We start from the raw sequence: 20,883 nt of genomic DNA on the forward strand, positions 1-20,883 counted from the left end.
GACTGAGTGTGTACACAAACAATTGGATTAAATGGCAAAAATATGTATACATATTCGTATACGTGGCGTGGGGTTTTGCTAGTGGGTTTCGGTTTAATTATTACAAAGAAACCTTAACACTAAACTTCTCCTAAAATTAGTACTGTACAGCATAGAACTATAATTTTTTATGTCCTGGAAGACGTACGGTATTTTTTAAAACATTTTGACATGTGAACGGACACCAAGCGTTTCTCACATGTCTATCATGATTCATATCATATATAGTAATTAATACATTTTATTAAGCCTGGATAGGTTTTGTATGACAAGGTTTGTAAGAATTTGTCTATGGAAATGTGCCCATTATAATCTAAAAGGGCATGCTCCACCAGAAACCCTTCTTTGCTTCTTGTGTGGTAGCTTTTCTCAATTTAAAAAAAATCGACTCAGGCAATCGTAAATCACTGAACACGAAACTGTGTTTTTTCTAGTAAAATCTTAAAAAGCTAACTTTAGTATCAGCTTCAAAATAATATAAAATATTGCTCTCACAGTCCAACAATGTTATGATCGGTAACCACTCTTTTTATGTTTGTTTAAAATAGTGCTAAGTAGGGGTAACTGACCCACCATTATCAGTTAGCCACAAAACGTCAACCGATACACTTTCCGTCAACAACAAACAAGAATTCTACCAGAAAATGGACAAAACAAGTGATAAAGCTGCTCAAGCGGTCACCCTATTGCGATAAGAGCAGAGTGGCCAATGCGTTGAATATGAATCAGCCTGTTGTTTCCAAAGCTTACCATCCTTATCAAAAGACTGCTAACTTTCATTGAAGACGCGGTTCCGGAAGAAAAATGCGCACATTCAAGATGACCGCAATCAAAATAGAAAATAGAGAAAAACAAGTAGAGCCAACGAATTTATTGTTTGATGTATGTGCATGGTTCACCTGATGCACTAAGCGTAGCCAAATTATATGTAGAAGATATTAACTTCATTGCCAATTACATAGAATGTATCTATAATCGAAAAAAAAAATATTAATGTACGGAAAAAAAGTTTGGGAATTCTTAAATATATGAATTGGAGGATTAGAGAATAGCTGTTAGTCTGTATTATTAATACGATCGGCCAACTACACCCCTTAAATAATAGGACTACAAGAAATTCGTTTTTTTAATACGACCTACATAAATGTATTTGCTATTATAAAAATTCTATAGATTCAGTACCAAAGTAACCTTGAAATAAATCAACGTGTACGTAACTATATCAAAAGCATGTTGGTAAAACATTTTCTTATGTAGTTTCTATCAGCTAGAATGCTTAGAAGAACAGTTTAGTCTTGTATTTCTTCAACCATTCAGTTGGTTAATAATCTGAGTAATATTTAGAAATGTAAATTATGCATAATGTATTACATCAAATTATGGAATTCCCTAATAACCCTTTGGAAAATGCAAAGAAACATTTTCGACTCATGACAGGTAATTCATAAAAATTGATAGCTTCAAATAAGTGTCAAGAAATATTTAGTAGATTTTGACATTTTTAAAATGTTCGTAAACATATAATGGCAAGAGAAAAGTTTTGTAAAGCAACAGAGAAATTCTTGAAACGCATCCCCTTTTTCAGTAGCCTATTTTGTAGTGGAAAGTATGAACATGTTGCTGTTAAGAAACTGTTCGGATTTTTCTTCGGACTATTTTTGGGATTTTCGTTTTACAAATTTATTTTAGTGGATTTAGATTTTACAGAAGATGCAGCTATTATTGTAGGAAGTATTATATGTCTTATGATGGCTTTTGGATATGCGTTCTCATCTCAAATTAGATGCATAACATGTCTTACATTTCCAATTTTTGGAGGAAAAGTTGGAAGAGGAGTTTTGAAAGCTTTAGTCATAGCTTTCGTTTTATCAGGTTAGGATATAAAGCAAAATAACTTTTACAAACTAAATGATAAAAATTAAAGTGTAAATAATTATAATACTATGAATATATACATTTTGTCGCCGGATATGGGAAGGTACGAGATTAATCAACATCTATACGAATATAAAAATGCAGTAAAATTGTACTTTACCATAATTTGTTTTGAGTTAGTTCATTAAATTTTGTATTTTATTGATTTTCCAAGCTATAAGTAGGATTTTTAAATAAAAAGTAAGTAATTTAACTTGATGCTCGCGCTAGTTTATTAACTTCGTATCAATTAAAGTCAATTTGAATTGAATTTCAGTCAATTCTCTTCTTATTATGACGAAAACTTTAGTAACGTATCATCAGTTATTTCTATGATCACATTTTCACTACTAACATTTTGTTCTAATTTCTTACTTATATCTTAGGTCCAGTAGAGAACGTTGCTAAAAATGGTAGAGAAGTAGTACGCGTGTTCGCTTGTACGGCTGCATTAACTTACAATATGACAAAAACCCGGTTTGAATTGATGTTTAAGCCTTTCACACAAGCTATTTTTGGTATGAAGACCGATATGAACGAAGTAAAAGATACTTTGAGATCAATTAAAGACGTATCCGCTCCAATCACCGGAGAAATTGAAGATGAAAGAGAAATGAAAAAGATGAAGGAGGAAAACGATTATTTAGATTTGAAGATGGGAGATACAAAAAGATCACAGCTCGAAGAAGATAAATATAAAACTAAAGGTACCGATGCTCTTTTTTCCCCAACACACACCATTAATTTTTGTCACTATTACCTAACGCAACTTCTCTAGTGTGTTATTTGTTATATTTCAAGTAGACCTAATTGATTCCTAGGGGAACAAGTTGAGGCAGATCGCTACGAAAAATTATATATGGAAAAAATTGAGGTACGATGTGAAAATCAATTTACGAAAGCTGCTAATAGATGTCGTAAAATGTTCGCTAATGGTTATAATGCTTGTTATGATACTGTCACATGGTTAGCGGCTTGGTTGTTATGTTGGCCTATGAAATTGGACTTTATTTGTAACATTGCTGAATCTTTAGGTGGAAATAAAAGATGCGATCCACAGAAAGACATGGACCCTGGTAAAAGTTACACAATTACATACACTTTCAAAGTATTTATAAAAATTTTCTCAACTCTCAACTTGAATTTTGTCTTAAACATTTATTTCTACAACGATTCATCAAGGTAACTATTGTAAAGAAGGTAAAGATAACAAGATTATTATTTAATGAACTATAGTAGATATTTGTTATGTTGCACATGTGTTGGCATGTAATTGGTGATAAGAGGGTTGCTACTTGAGTTTTGAGATAGACAAATAAAAATAAATGTTTATGTATTAATATTCTGAGAAAGAAAGAAACAAAGAAACGATAATCAAAGTTTGTTTCGTCCATTCTTTCTTATATAAGCAATATTTCTTATGACCTCCATTAATCAATCTACATATCTTGTCTCAATCAAAATGATAATGACATAGTCATTAGTCATTAAGTTTAATACAGTTCTGCATACGTTTGAACCAGAACATTTTCTCCATTCCGATTAAGGTACTTCCAAAACAAGTGATTTGAACGCATTAACCGCTGCTTCAGGTGTAAAAAAACATTGACCTCGCAATTTATTTTGTATTTGCGGAAATTAGAAGAAATAATTGGGTGCCAAACAAGGACTAAACGGCGAATGACCCATCAATTTGATGTTTTTGTTTGAACTGATATGTGACAGCTAGCATTGTCGTGGTGGAGAATGATTCGTCTTCTGCGAGTGGTTTCCCTAAGTGTTTTTAACACTTCTGACAAAAAAATGCTAGTGTACCATTCAGAATTGGCCGTTCTACGTTACTCTAATGGAATGATACCGACGTGTAAAGTTATTCCGAAAAAACAGGCGACGTGAATTGAGCATTTCTTCACACCAATTGACACGAGATTTTTTATGAGTGCTTGTCAAATCTGTCCAGCTATAACAACGATGAGGTATGATTAATTTGTCAGACAGAAGGAATAGGTGGAGCTTATTAGTAAACATATTCCGAAATAGAATCGTTTCTGGGTGGGACAGCTACGCTGACACTGGTGAGAATAAAAAATGTAATTCATCTCTTCAACCATACTTTGTACCGTTAATACAAAATGGTTAATTATACCACTTGAATACTCCCTCTATTGTTCCTGATCCTTTATGCTTTTACATTTACAATATACTATAAAAATTTGTGAGAATAATTCATGGAATGATCATGTAGTATTTTTGAAAAACTTATTGAAATATAACAATGTTTTTTGTAATAAAGTGTTATGTTATGAGAATTACTTTTGTTACTTTTAGGCTTTGGAGAAGGATATTCGTATTTAAAACATTCGAGGTCGTTTCTATCAAAAAATTTCAAAGATGTAAAACTTCAGTATAAATTGAGCCCGGTTAAGGCTTTAACAGATATAAGAAATGCTCGAGATACTGCGAAATCAATTTGGCATGAAGTGAATAGGAAAAAAATGTTACTATTCCAAATTTTGACTATAATCAAAAGACTTCTAGCTTTCATATTTTTGAAAATTTTATTAGAATCACAAAATTATCACGATAAATATTTACGAGATATAGAATTTGATAATTTCTACATAACTAGATACTTTAGAAAAATAGATGCTCGTAGAAAACAGCAGGAAAAGTATACTTTGCTACCTTTGAAGAAAATAGAAACCAAAAAATTAGTAGATCCTTCAACTTTTACTCCTTTGAAAAGTGAGAGAGCTCATATTAAGACTGAAGCCATTTTAATGTTGTTAGAAATGTTGACCATCACTATTTTGGTTTTACTGGATAGACTTTTTTACGAGGCTCTAGATATAATAAGAAGACATGCCAGAATAGATTATCTTCAAACTGGTCATCATGATCTCACGATAGACGTGAAAGGTAAATTTGAGCAACATTAATTCCTTTTATTTTTGTGTTAATTATTAGGAAGATATTATAATAAGAAACATAGAGTAACTAGGGATGAATCCTTTTCATTAATTAAGAGAAGTCGCAACGAGCGATTCAAATAAAAGGTTTGTTCCAACCTGCTGGTCGGGACCGTACTTGGAACGGTTATCGGAAGCGTAACAGTAGTTGCCGTCAACCAAGTATCGAAATGACCGTCCCGGAACGATTCACAAACGATACCTAAGTCGGTTGAAACGCAAAACAGAATCGTTCGTATAATAGTAACCGCCCGGTTCGAGCTCGTAATCTCTATTGCGCAGAATCGTCACCGTACCCAGAACGGTTTTTTGATGGGCTGGAACGAACCTAAAATCAACGAAATTTTCGACTTCTAACACAATACAATGACAAATATATGTATATTGTTATCATCAGTTCAATTTCAAGATAAATTTAATATCATAAAAACTTTCATATTCAAGGTCCAGTGGCAGAGGGATTTCAATCATTTATAAAATTTCAATATAACTCACAATATTGCTTATTTTGTTTTATACTTCATTAAAACGATTCAGTCTGCTTCTCTATTCATTATAGTTGCTACGAATATTTCAATAACTACATCCACGGGAAAATTTAATTCTTGTAGTATCGCTAGCCCTTATTCACGTCAGTGTAGTTGCATTTCAGCTATTTCGAATGCTTAAAATGGAAATATTCTTTGACAATAATAAAATAATCTTCGATACGTTGCAGGACGGACTCAAGCCACAGCTTGATGTAATCTACTTTGTGATTTTTTCTTTAATTTAATGATCATGCTTAAATATTTTCACCACGACGTATAATTCTTTGAATAGTGGAGGAAGAGGCTTCTGCTATCAGCACAACTATCTATTTAGGTATAGATAATAAGTTTTATTTGATATTCATATTCTTTATTCACAACCTATCAAAATCAGGGTGTTAATATGAGTATTTACTCTTTCTTTTCCCATAGACTAATAAATTGAATATTTCAACATAACGATTCTGTTATACTGAAAAAACACAAGCAAATATGAATCTATACGTCGGTGTTTCCTCATAGCTGGCTTTTAAATTAGGTTGTTGTAAGGTACCAATAATGTAGATGATTAATTTCATTTTCAATTTGTTAGACTCCATAAAGATGAAGTTTCCTCTCTTCCCAGTTTTATTTAATAGTTTTCTTGAACTAGATTTCGTTTGTTTCATGATGGCTAAATACCACGACGTATATTGAATTGTATTTCAGAAGGATGTAATAATGGACGACTTTTTAAATTTGGCTTGAACTGGCAGCAGTGTATATAGAAATTCTCATCTCTATACAAGGTCAACGTCAGTTAAATTCTACTTGTTAAGCTGATTGTCACACATATTATAATATATTCAAGAGGTTACTCGATATAACTATCTATCATTATCATTTCATTAAGACAAGACTTTTGGGGCTCGGAAGAATTTACAAGACATTGATTTTTTGGTTGCAATTAACTCTGAAAAACATATTATTGTACATACACTACATTAACACACACAATTACATACTTGGGGTGTTTTTGAAGTCAGTATCGTTTTAAATTCTCCAAAAATAATTCATTTATTTGAAAGATTATATTTGGCATAATCACCATTAAGATTAAGGCACTTATGGTATAGTTGTATTCCATCGTCAACGAAGACTGCTTTCTAGCTAGATAACCATTAGGGAGATTTAACTTCCTCATCATTGTATGTCGCTGCCACAGTTCAGAAACAAATAAAATAATAGTCGTTTAGCACTGGCTCTGGACTTTATTGGAGGAGAGAAGAATGTTGGGGGTTTTGTGTTCGATTTGCGGTATGTGCTGCGAATTTACCGACGCAGTTTTTATAGTTTCATAGTAAGTTGCTGCATTGATCGTGTTTCCCTTAAGCAAAAAATCGACTGACCGTTTTTGTCTTAAAACGCACTGCATATGATTTTCTGAAAATTTTGAATTTCACTTTTCTGGTGGATGATGAATGATGTTCGTAGCCTGTTCTCACTCGAGAAAACTCAGTCAACATTTTTGGTATCCAGCGTAAACACAATTTCCAATAATTTGAATGTTCCCGCAAATAAAGACCACTTCTTGAGATACTAGGAAATTATTCAAATAATAACAAAATTGTGTATTCTCTTTTACTTTACTATCCACTTTTTGAATCAAGTCATCGGTAATGACTTAAGATCATCCACTTTGTTCCATCTTATGAATGTTGAACCATTGTACTTTGAACGTTGAACTTCCTTGTATTGACGATCAATGTTAATTTCTACAGCTACAGATGATTTCGTAATACCGTCTGTAGTTTCCCAACAGATGCATCTACAAAAATTTCAATTCACTCTAAAAACTTGGTGCTTAAATATTCATATATTTTGTTACAGGTACAGGAATGATAGCATCTCTACTGAGATCTTTAGTTAAAGGTTTCAATATCAAAAAACGTATACGAATCGAAAGAACAAACGAAAAATGTTTGCCTAGACCGAATCTACTTTTAAGTTATTATTTATATAAAATTTATGGCACTTATTTTGCTGTGCTTGTCGCGATGTTTTTACAAGCTTATTGCTTGAGATTTAGAAGAGTTATTTGTTCATATTTTTATAGAAAAAGGGAAAAGAAGAGAGTTCTATATTTATACAACGAAACTTTAAAAAGAAGAAAAGGGTTTTTCAGGTATGGGTATTGTTAATAACAACAATAATTTTTGTATAAGGATCAGACTTGGTTAACTTGTATAAGATATTCAAAATCGTATTTTAGATCAATTGGACATAACCTACATCTTCTTTGAACTTTTTGTAAGAATAATTTCATTCCAGATTTATGCGAAAAAAAGTAAGAAGAATGGTGCGTGAAAATAGGCTTAAAGAAGATTTTACCGGCATTCACATTCTAAGAATAAAACATCCAAAAGCCTGTGATTGGCTTAGAATATTTCCTTTTGCTAGAAGAAAGTGTTTAATATGTGAAGACCCTGAACCTAGGAGAGCGAATCAAGAAAACGATTTTATCGAATGTCCTAACGATTTTTGTCATTTTATTTATTGCCAGGAGTGCTGGTCTGATATGGGAAATGTCTGTTTAGCCTGTCAGACAGAGACCGAAGAAACTACTAGTGGTTTCGACGATGATTCTGAAGATGACACTGATTTTTAATATTTTTTTATGTATAAGTTCTTTCATAATAATAAGATGTATTGTTTATCCAGTACTATTTGATTATTGGGTTGTTATAGAACCATAAAATCATTGAACAGAGTTATAGTGATTCTATTCAAAATGATGAACGAAATCTTTCCATTCTAGATTTCTAGACAAGAAAGTGCTTCTGCATTGCATTTGCATTAAAATAGCTAATGAATAAGCAAAAGCATGTAGAGGAAAAAATTTCAAAGTAATTGGATACATATTTAACCTTTTTGATTTACTTGATATAGAAACAAAATATATTGTATGGATTGAATTCGATAGAAAACGCGATTCTTCACAAACACGTGTCCCATTCTAAAGATATGGAGTAATCATGAATTTTGTTTTTTGTCATTTTCAAGGCTATTTATATACATTTGAAAGCTGTGACATTTAGTTAACTGTGGAATATAAAATATAAAGCATAATTAAACAACCTCATCATTGTCGATATCTATTTTATATAAATGTCAGTTCTCAATAATTTTCATGTAAATGAAGAACTAATTTATCTTCTACTGCTTTTTTGATATAAAATCTTTATGTATTCTAATCATTTTTGTAATATTTTTCCATTTCTCTTCAGATAATAATAAAAAAATTTGATCAACACTTGATTTTATATGTATAACTGCATTTCTTTTAGGATTTGATCGTTTAAGGTTTTGTAGATTCTTTTTCCGAGGTGGATCAATCCTCATTGTTTGTTTATTCCACTGTATCACTAATTCTCCATGTAAAGGAATCGCTTCATTTTTATATTATTAAGGTCCTCCTCTACTTCTTTTACTTCGATCTGGGCATTCCCCTTATATTCCCCCACTATAGCATTGACAAAGTTACTGTTATTCTCATATAATCTTTTTTAGAGATTCATTTTGCTCTATTTCTGTAGTATTTTGCTTTCCAACATCTTATTTGCATCCTAATGTTTTTTCTTCTACTTCCAATATTTTCCTGTTACTGTTTCTAGATATTTAAATTTGTGTATATCCTCAAACTCACAATATCCTATGCTTCTTGTTCTTTCTTTAAACTGCTTGTCATATCTCATAATTTTCGTTTTATTTTCATTTACTTTTAACCTTATTCCTTCGTCTGTTGTCAATTTACGTGACATTTTTCCCACTATGTTTCTTCTTTTTGTAACTAAAACTATGTTCCATGTTTGATATCCGCTGTTTTTCAATTTTCTTTATTTATATTTCTTTGTATGTGCTTTAGCAACGGATTGAATAGTGACTCACGCTCTTACGTCTTACTCCTTTATCAATAGGGAATTCTTCAGTTCCTCATTTGCTCCTTGTTCTCTCATACTCGTTGTCATCTTGATTTCGTTCATAGTTCTTGTTCTTTCAGAGTTCTAATCATTTTTTTTTCTACTACTACTACTACTACTACTACTATTAGGCTTGTTTAAAATCTACAATAAGTGAGAAATGTGAAGTTTCTTGTAAGGTCATTAACACCGAAAAATATTATTTATGAAACTAAACAAGTTCATTAAATATTTGGTGTTAAGAAAACTCCAAACATCAATTATTTATATATAGTAAATTCATTACATTGCATTGTTTTTATTCTGGAGATCATCCTTTAAATTCTGGCTTCTTCTAATCCACTCACTATTTAGGACTGCACAAACTAATTCCAAATGGTTTCAATTTGAATGATTAGTGAGGTAAATATGTTGATTGAATGAATGTTTGAGGGAATATTTAGGTTCACAAGTGAAACACTGTTTCAATAAATAATAATTTATTATAGTGATGCAACATAGAAACTATAAACACCATAGGAATATCACTTTTTTACATACTGATAAAGATTGGAAGTAGGTATATATTAATAGAGTTTGTATAAATTACAGTAAATTTATTGTTTACGAATCAAAAAACGATATCCGTATTCATAATATTATTTTGTTTGAAAATTTCTAAAGGTTAATCTGAAGCCTTCTACATACGTAGCTACTCATTTGAAAGCAATGAATGATACGAATCACTAACTAATTAGTCGTCGTTGAGTCATTACCAATGCTATTTAATGAAATATAACAGGCGGTGCTACTAGTTACTATGGTTATTAACTAGTAGCACCGTGTGTTAGGTTCTATCGAATAACATTGGTAGTGACTTAACGGTGACCAGTTAACGATTTGTGCCAGTAATTGATTTCAAATGAGTAGCAACGTATATAGAATAACTTGATCTAACCCCACAATTCATAATAGGATTCTAGTATATTAATCAATAGATATACTTGATACAACTAAACTATATTTGAGATAAGTTAGAAGGACGACAATTGAAATTATATGATTGCAAAGATAAAATCTAAATATATACTGTCGTCATAAGAGAAATCAGGTTCCTCGTCTTAAGTTTTAATTTTCATTAATTCGAATTTCGTTTGGTTTTAGAGTAATGTCCTCAAAATTGTTCAGTGCCGGAACAAAAATTGTTTGATTTTGTAGCTAAGAAACACTCCACCATGAAAGTGTTAGGCAATTGCAATTGCTATATATGCATATTCCAATGGAATTTTTGAGCATGAGAGTATTTCTATGTTAATCTGTTTTATCTAGATCAGGGAAAAACATTACTATGATAAGATGAATATACATAATATTCACTTCCCGCCCTGGAAAATTATTTCAAACTAGCTTGCAATAATGGCACTACCCTAATATGTACAGTAAAGACTAGCTCCACCAATTGCAGCATTCCCGTTCTTTCAGTTCATTTCAGCTCTAGAATATTACGCAGTTTTTGGAGTTTACTCCTTAAGAATCGATTTGCATATATAAGGGGCCCGGTATAAGAAAAATGTGAGGAGTAAAATCTATCGATGAATGACCTCGTTACGTTTTTGGTGCGCACCTTATGATGCGCAACTTTCTAATTTATCAGTGTCAACATACTTATATTGCTGTCATTGTTTTATTAGTTTTATTATCATTGTGTTCCGCTAAAGTGAAGTATTTTCAAATAACTATGGCAGAAAGAGGTGTAGGTGATATTGCCGGAACATCTAACAAACACGTGGTTGCAAGGTACGTTATAATTCATGTATTATATGTATGAGCATGTGCAATTTGTATTTATTAAATATTTTAATAATTATCAATGTAGTTCATATAAATATATATTTGAAAACAACACATAAAATTAGATAATCAACCCAATATGAATTATCGAGCGCATCCACATAAAATAGAAAATATCTAACCTAACCAACAACTGTAGTCAATAATTCGATAATATTATCAGAAAAATCGACAATATTTTTTCATTATAATGTTTTTATATAATTTTCTTTCGAAAAGTTATTTTTTAGCTTATTTAAATAATTTTCATGTACTATGTATTATTGTATGTAAAAGATTTAGTGACATAATTATCTTTTTATAACCATTTTTGTTAATTATTAAGATAATATTATATTTTAAATAAAAAATTAATTATAATAATTTTAAAAAAATGTTTATAAAATCTTTTTTTATCAATTTTGTTAAAGTCGGTTAAAATTTTTATAATTATGCATTTATAAATTTTCTAATTTACTAGGACTAGGACTAGGAAAAAATCTAAACCTCCAAAAACTCCAGCGAGCTTAAAGATTAAAAAAAAATTAATGAAGGAAGCCCAAAATATTCTGGCAATCAACCAATCTTTTTTAAGTTAAATAAACTCTTTTTGCGAATGGTTAGACTATCGAACTTAAGGAGTAAACTCCAGTCGTGCGTCGAAGCTGATACACACAATTTTTTTCAGTTTATCAAACAAATTTATTGAGAACGTTTTAAACTAAAAATTCCATCGTTTTTTATTGTGTGATTATGAATAAGAATATCAGCTGTTCAATTCGTCGATGAATAGAATAAAATCTGACTAGATCTGTATTTCATTTCACAAAAATTAACAAGTGGAAATTAGGGCGCACGTTTTCAAAAAATTAACACTTTTAGTTACAAACCGAACCAAAATTTGTCGTATTCGCGTCAACGAAAAAGTAAAAGCGGAGGTATACATTTATATGCGGGATTTAGCACAATTTTTGGTTCAGATGGTATCAATCTTACAAAAAATATATTCATACATTTCATAGGTCAACTGTAAGGTAACATACATCGTTTTATTCAGTTTAAGCAAAAATCATATTTACAGATTTGTCCAAACAGAATTCACAAAATTGTTATATTTTGTCCAAAATCACTTTTGTATTACCAAGGTTTTTGTTTGAAAATACAAACCTTTATACATTTATAATTTGCCAAATAACGAAAATAAACATTAGATAACAGCAAAAAAACAGAGACTCCTTAAAATAAGATCGAAACAAAAGTTTGGTACATTCTTTTTTATAAGCAAACAAGCTTCTAAAGATGGATATGGGAGAATCTAGACAGCTCTAAATATTGTCAACAACTAATGCTTACGAGACTTCCAATTAATGTTCATGAAACATATTTACTTAAAAATTCGACAACTGCCAGGTCTAAAACCACTAGTGTTAGTCGTAGACCATTTAGGTTAGATGAAAAGCTTGTATGATATACTCCGGCATATCGTGGATCAAATACAGAATTTTAAAATCAACTTTCGCTTATCCCTTCACGTATTTCTGCCAATAGGTCTGTGGTTTTTTTGACAAGCATGAAGATAACGGGGACTATAAGGACTATAAGTTGCACACACTGTACAAGTCAGGTTTCTTAATTTACGAAAGTCTAGAGATATTCCATATAATTACTGAAGAGTGAGAAAAAACTATAAAAACTATACGCTGGTTGTGTCTCACAGAGGTGGCAGACAACCACAAAAGTAACCGAAGGGCTATAAGTTGGAGTATTCCATTTTTTATGTCATGAAAATAGATACTCACACATTCATCAAAGTTCAAACAAACCTCTAACGTTAGGACAAAACCAAAAAGTTATTTGTGGAGTTCTAGACAACAATTGATGCAGATTTGTATTGTAAAACTTTTGAAAAGTAACTAAACACAAACTAGGAGGCATGCTGATTTTTAGCATTGTTTTGAACCACGAAAATGTTTGTATTTAGAGATTTCCACCATAAAGTCTCGATCTAACGACTGTTTTGTCTCAATCGAAGCAGAAATGAGACCTAAGTTTCTAAACTGATAAGGACCTCAAAGAAACCGTATCAATTCACATCTAGGTATTGGCAGAACCATTTTATGGAGAGAATATTGTTCACAGATATGACCAAGGTTTCTATGACCAAGGCAATTATGTAGACATAAGCTGCCTAGTATATTTCTTCTGGTAATAAAGTTCTTTTAAAGATATTATACAGCTTTTTGAATGTCAGGGTTCCAATCAAAAGGAGCTTCATTTAAAGTTAAGAGATCATTAGTTGTTAAATCCTTTCAAGATATTTCAAGTTTATATGTTTTTGATATTATTATAAGTGTAATCGTATATAGTGTTGGTATTTTTTACTTTAAACTTGTATATTTGTTACTAAAATTAATTTTTGTTTGGAATTCATGTACTAACCTTTCCACGGGACACTAATGTGGACAAATAAAAATTTAAAATAATGCTTTAATGATTTAGCAAATAGTATTTTCAATAAAACCGTTTGGTAATACAGATTTATGGAACTTTCACTATACAATTGATGTTTATTTTCATAAGACTGTGATACTTTTTACACTAATTTATTAGTGAATGTTTCAAAAACACATATATTAACATATCTTCTAATAAGGTGCGTTATCTAAAAAGATGTGTGCGAGATACTTACGCATAATATTTAAAAAGTAAGTGCCAAATATAGTTTACATGGAAAATGGTTTTTTTAAATCACTGTTTTAAAAATGTGTTGTTAAAGTCTAAATAAATGTTGTTAGTATCATATTCTTTATCACTATTTTTTCACTGTTACTCAAAAATTTAATTTTCATCTTTTTAAAACAAAAAATTTGTCTTATGAAACTGATTTAAGGCTACTGAACTTATCTTAAATTTATTTAAATCCATTCTCCACATAAAAACTACAGGATTATTTCCCTAAATATATACTATTTATCATTTTCTACTAATTTTTATAAGAAAATTGTATCAAAAGTTTCAAAAATTTGTGTTGATTTATGCTAAAAAGGCGACAATTCTTAGTTCTTATATTATTGTCAATGTTATTTGTAAACTAATCCTGAGAGACCTCTATTAAAAATGAGAAAATATTCAAAGATATGTTGTAACATCACAAAAATTGTCCATTTATTCAAAAAGGGATCACTTACACAGCGCTATGAATATGTTTGATATCAATATACAACATAGAATGCGAGCTACAATATTTATCGTATTATATCAATTTACTGCGTTTCTAGGATATTATTTATTAGTACTAAGATGGTATTATGAGGTGATATAATTTCTAATTTTTGCTATTACACCCTGTTATTTCTCGTAGCTAGCATAATTTATTCAGTAAACAATGACAACAAAAAGTAAAACTATTGTAGTAGTGAGCTAAGCATTGAAAAAAATGAACCTTATAGAAAAGAAACATTATTACCATTTACGCGATCAACCTATTAGTATTAATGCCGTTTCACACTTAGCCGACCGTCGTATAAACGGCGCCGCATACGTTACAAGAGACGAAGAGTATGCGAGAGTAAACACACTTGACCGACAAATATCGATACTTGATGTGCGAGGAAAAGACGGCACTTTCACTGGGAAAGAACGACCACCAATCTGTCGGTTGAACGAACCGAACCGAAGAGATTACGGAACGATATATCGAAATTTGTCGATAATCAACAGTTGTTATAATTATCCTGAAATAGTTAAAGACTCATCCACATCGTTTCTCAAAGCTTCAATAAGGGAAGATAATGCGCAACCTCCTCTCTTCTAATATTGATTGGATGAAACGAGTTTTCTCCTCTTCTTTACATGTATGTACAATATCATCAACGCTACAAGCTTATTGCGTTGCACCAATCAACGCAAACCTGTACTGAATGAAGGTCTGCTATTAGTTACTCGATATCCGTCATCCGGGTGAATGTAAAAAGATCCAACTTCCATGTCGGTGTTAACTACATATTAGAAATCGTTTAAACGACAGTCTGCTAAGTGTGAAAAGACCTTTAACTACCATTTTGTTGACCATAATTATAAAAAGTATCATATTGCGAAACGGTACAATAAGATGATGTTCAAATTTTCGATGATACCACAAAATTAATAATCATTCAATAATTAGGACCCACATTTAGTTCAAAAATACTTAGGTTACATTCTTCGTTGAGTTTAGATAGCACAGATGTATATCTCCATTTTTAAATCCATTTACAAATGGTTTTGATTTTTTCTGGTCTCTTAGACATTTCTGTTTTTATGTTGTCATCTCTTTTCGATATTTTAGTTTCGACTACTTGTTCCATCTCATCCGTAGGGGTGCGTGCTCATTATGTTTACTGTTTGTGTTTCATTTAAATCTGTTTCATATGGTCCTAGTAGTGTTTGGAAATGTTCTTTCATCTTTGCTAGTATATCTTCGGTTTTTGTTATGATTTTTATTTCTCTTTTTTTAGGTTCTTGTACCGATGTTGATTATTTTTTGACTTCCATCTTTTTTAAGTCAAATAATTTTTGTTCTTCGATACATTAGTTACTTAATATTTTTGTTTTAACTAGGTTTCGTCGCAAGTAGTTGAGTTTTTTTAACAATTATTCCAATTTCTTTACTCTGCTTCTCCTCTACTGGCTTTGCTGGCTGCTTTAGTAATGATTGTTTTAAAAAAATCCTTTTTCTCTTTAAGTGTTTGTTTTATTTCTTTATATTACTAGCACATTCTTCTTTTTATCTCTCGTTGTGTTTATATGTATAGAGGGTGTGTCCCCTTTTCTTATTGTGGCACTAGAGGATGTTCAGTGTTTATAGCTGATGTATAAATCCCAATTCTTTTGAAAAACTCATAATATAGAATGGAAATATCTGCTAAAGTTCTTCGCAATATTCCGACTCGACTCTTATATTCATAGATTGTTTTTAGATCTGTTTTTGGTTATAGGTAAAGACCCAGTTCTGTAGATTGATTTAGTAACTAAAATTTTTCCTATCTATTCCTTTTTCTAATTGTAGGGTATCCTCTACAACAGAAGGGCTCAGGTCCTATAAAGGTTTTATCCACCCCTAGTGCATCAATTCTGTCTGCTATTTCAGTTCCATCTATTCTATTATGTACTGGAACCAATCTAAATCTGGTTAGTTCAAACTTCTTGTATTTTGTATGTTTGGATCTTTTACTTTTATCTTTCATATTTTTTTTTGTAAACAGAAAAGTATCTGTAATAACACATGTTTCTTCTCTATCAGCTTGGCATCTAAACAAATTCAATATTTAGATATGAGATTTCTATTGTAGCTGTTACTTTAAATCGCTATTCATAATGACCAAATAAATCTCTGGATTATTTTCACAGAGGAATAGTTCATTAAAAAGTTATTCTCTACATGAGACATTCGGTTATCTTCAAAGATTAAAAATTGTGATCTTACTTATTTCAGTCTTATCATTGTTTGTTACATTTTGTTCTCAGAAAAATATCTAAGATTTAATTAAAATTTTTCTGAAATTCTATTAAGAACTTTGATAATTCTGTTTGGACTTAATATTCGGAAAAAGGTACATTGACAAACTAAATCTAGCTTACGTATTAGTCACTAACCTAATCGAAGTTTGGTTACTTAACAATTTAGAAATTTACATTTTTCAACTATTTTGACTATAATAAAATCCAGGTCGACATTTCAAAAACAGATGAAATAATAAAGTGTGAAAAACATAATAGTAGGATGAAACCTATTGGAAAAGGGGCAGACTGTAATAAAAATGAAAGGAATAATAATTTAAGGGCGATCTGAGGTCGGGAAGGGAAAGAGTTTTTAAGGGTAAAAAACGGTTTATCTTGATTTCAGACAAAACTACAAGTCTTATGGAAAAAAGTCTAATAACAAAGTTTTAGGTAATAAGAATATCTACAACTTTTTTTTTAATTTTTTTCACATAACCTCAAAATTTATGTGAAAAGTTCAAAAAATCAAGATTCTCGAAATTTGATAAAAACTTATTTTCTTATGTCCCTAATGTACTTTAATTTATTTAGATTAAAATATCTACTTTTTGATGGTGTAAAAATATATTACTATTCCCATGATAAACTTTGTCAGAAAAGGCAAAAAAAATAAAAAAATTCGCATTAGAATATTTCATTATGTACAATTTTCATATATTTATTAAAATTTTACACTTCAATTACTTCTGTTTATCTATGTAACATGGAATCTCACGTTTTTCGTGTAATGAGAGTGAAAAAATTTAATGAATAACTGAAAATTGTACATAATGATTAAAGAAAAAATTCGGGTGCTAGCTTTTTATTCTTATTTTTTGCCTTCTCTGAGAAAATTCACCATACTAATATTTTTTCACACCAACAAGAAGTAGAGATTTCAAAGAACAAAAATTCCACCGATTTTTTGACGGGAGAATTTTCGTTCGAAATTTAGGGTGTTTTTTCGATCTTATGTCAAAATAACGTGAAAAATACATATTTTAAATCAAATAAATTACCGTGTATATGGGACATAGAAAGGTAACTTTTCTCAAATTTTCATAGAAAAAAAGATAAAAAATCAAACGAAAAACGTTTTTTGAATTTTTCACATGAATTTTGAAGTGAAAGTGAAAAAAGTGTAAATAAAAGTTATAGATCTCCTTATTACCTAAAAATTTGCTATTCCACTTTTTTCCATAAGACTTGTGTTTGACGGAAATCGAGATAAACTATTTTTTATCCTTTAAAAACTCACCTCTTATCCCTTCCCGACCTTAAATCGCCCGTAAATTATTTTTCCTTTCATTTTCATCATATTCTCCTCCGTTTCCAATGGGTTTCATGCTACAACTATTTTTTTTTGTTCCAAAAATTATCGACTTTGGTCTACTAGGACAATGTATTGAAAATGTCACATGGATCAAGTCTCAAACGATATAGCAAATGTTGCGAAAACATCAAACAACATCTGGTGTTCGTAAACATCCTCCTCTGTGAATTATTCAATCAATGAATTGATCTTAATAAAAGCTCACTTCCTGTTCACCCCCGTATATAATTAAGAAAGGCATGTGAACATTTATCATCCGAGAAATTGAAAAAAAGTTAAAATCGATTAAAGTGTTCAAGAGAGAATGAGTTACAAATTTGAAATTCTGTTCGTTGTTTCAATAAATTTGAAACATATTAATAAAAAATTGAAAAATGTAAATTTCCAATATGTAACCAACAATAAATTTGATAGACATAGAGTGAGCATCACCTTTATCTGTTTATAATAAATATTATAACTGTTACATTTTGAATAAATAATAAACTTTCATATAAAAGCTATTATTACGCCTACGCCTTATTGTTTATGTTTTTATTTGAATGTTACGGTATTATACGAAAATGTTTATATTACTGTGAGTATTATTGTTGCTTGCCGGTGATATGAAAAGAGATATTTATAAGTTTTTATATGGTCGAAACGAGTGACATTAAATTTTATTGTAGCCTGCAAATCGACACGTCGAGCTGGTCTTAAACTATGGCAGTGTATAAATTCATTCCACTCTAGATTTGTTTTCGTTCAGAACAAACTGTTCCTTACTAACAAGATGACATTCTTTGAGTTTGAAGATCTTCTGTGTTAAAATGTTTCAAACTTTCTTATACATAGAAAAATTAAAGATTCTATGAATTAATAACTATCTATGACTTGGAAACTTGAAAATAGAAAATAAAATTAACAAAGTTTTGATAATTTAAAGTAGGAGGCAATCAGTAACAAACTTGTACTAATAACCTTTCTTTTTTTCATTATTTTGAGAATCTGTCACCAGTGGAGGAAAAATATTTAAAGTAGTTTGAATATTCAATAAAAGCATTTACCTGAATTGAGCATGACTGGTGTTTTTAGAGCTAACTGCCTAATTCATACATATTTCTAAAAAAATTACATATATATGCTGTATATTCGAAAGAATTTGTGTCGAAATGATTCAATCTTCATCTCATTCTTCTTAATTCAAATTTGGTTGTCCTAATACGATTGACGAAGATACCTGGGCACGCTCGTCAACCAGCAATGCGACCCAAAACTCGAAATCAGATCAAGAATTGAGCAAGCATGGAAAACTCTGAACAACATGACGACACTTCTGACAAACCGCAACCTCAGCCTGGAACTCCGGACCAGAATGCTTCGTTGTTACATATTTCCTGTTCTTCTGTACGAAAGTTGGACCGACCATGAATGAGATCACAGAGAAGAACATTGCTGCGTTTGAAATGTACGCCTACAGCAATTGGGTAAACATAAAGAAATTCTCACGACAATCAAGGAGAGAAAATTGCAGTACCTAGGACATATAATGAGAGGCAAGCCAGATAAGATTCTTCGCCTGATAATAGAAGGTAAGATCGAAGGAAAACGGTCGGTCGGACGTAGACAAAATTCATGACTGAAAAACTTGCGCAGATGGCTCGGAGAGACCTCTATAAGAATGTTCAGAGCTGCGGTTTCTCGTGCGACAATAGCCATTTGGATCACCAACCTCCGTAGGGAGACGTCGTCGTAGCAAGAAGAATACGATTGATACATGTAGGGAAAGAACGACACATGTCAAAATGCAGCAAGATGAACGATACGGAAGAAATTCAATTAGGCTTAGAGGCGATTATTTGTGTAAATATACCCCTGATAATACTACAAAATTTAATCTTCAAAAGTTTTTTGGAAAAATATTTCAAGAAGAGTGTTACCGATGAAACTACATCATGGAAAAACTATATGCTTCATATTTACAGCGATACTCTAAAAGATATAAAGAATATGGTAGCAAATCAATAAATTTTATTGTGGGCGTTTTATTGTAAATTGATAATAGGATCCATGCAGGAAGAGAAACCTACCGAATCTTATTAAATACCATGCCGACAGTTCGAGAAAACATGGTCAAAACTGGGCGACAATGAAAATAATTTATCTCAATTTAATTTACGTGACTTGTTTAGTTTATGGATGCATCACAGTAGCCGAACAAATTTGATGTAAATTTTATGATGTAAATGTTATAATTAGTAGTGTTAAAAAAATATTTGTCAAAACTCCCTTTAATTATTGACTAGGGGGGGTTGGAATAGAAGTAGTAATGAAGAAACAGCTTTTAGAGTTTAATGTTGAAGACAGTAAATAATAATAAATATTGAACAAAAGTTTCATTGGAAACTCAACAAACAAGTTTTGTGGTAAAAACTACAATTTAGAAAAACAAAAAAACAGATACATTAAATGAAAAATGTTTAATCGTTCAATAGAAAGTGTCTCATGTTTTGTGACAATTATATACAAATATATATATACAAATGTTTGTCTGCACACTAACTATCCATCTTTTGTAAAGCATTGGGACTTATGAACGTTTGCCAAGCCTCGGCAAGCGTGTGAACGTAGCTTAACAGACTGCGTTAAAAACAATTCGATTCGAATCCTCTGAATGTGTTTCAGACACAAACGAAAATGTAATAATGGAAAAATTGCAAATTGTTTTACGAAACGCTTTGTTTGTTTTTGTTCTCTCATTTCTGGTTCTATTTTCCCGTAATATGATACCTGCTTATAAGGAACGAAAGGATTAAATCAAAACTTAATTT

General features: G+C 30.8%; 1 protein-coding gene across 1 annotated transcript; it reads left to right on the forward strand.

Annotated features, from left to right (window-relative positions):
• The first annotated feature begins 1,562 nt into the window (after window positions 1-1,562).
• LOC130444380 (protein sneaky) lies at window positions 1,563-8,099 on the forward strand. Its single transcript, XM_056779475.1, has 6 exons — window positions 1,563-1,911; window positions 2,340-2,660; window positions 2,775-3,029; window positions 4,282-4,872; window positions 7,322-7,616; window positions 7,763-8,099. Exons 1-6 carry the CDS (start codon window positions 1,563-1,565, stop codon window positions 8,097-8,099), a joined length of 2,148 nt encoding a protein of 715 aa, XP_056635453.1.
• Window positions 8,100-20,883: the final 12,784 nt, after the last annotated feature.

The sequence above is a fragment of the Diorhabda sublineata genome, chromosome 5 (assembly GCF_026230105.1).
Source record: "Diorhabda sublineata isolate icDioSubl1.1 chromosome 5, icDioSubl1.1, whole genome shotgun sequence".
Lineage (NCBI taxonomy): Eukaryota > Metazoa > Arthropoda > Insecta > Coleoptera > Chrysomelidae > Diorhabda > Diorhabda sublineata.

Bases quoted from the DNA above. Each gene is read 5' to 3' on its own strand.
- LOC130444380 (XM_056779475.1), top strand. From the start codon at position 1,563: ATGGCAAGAGAAAAGTTTTGTAAAGCAACAGAGAAATTCTTGAAACGC. The intron at 2,661-2,774 runs GTACCGATGCTC...ATTGATTCCTAG, and splicing joins AGATAAATATAAAACTAAAG to GGGAACAAGTTGAGGCAGAT. The intron at 4,873-7,321 runs GTAAATTTGAGC...ATTTTGTTACAG, and splicing joins TCTCACGATAGACGTGAAAG to GTACAGGAATGATAGCATCT.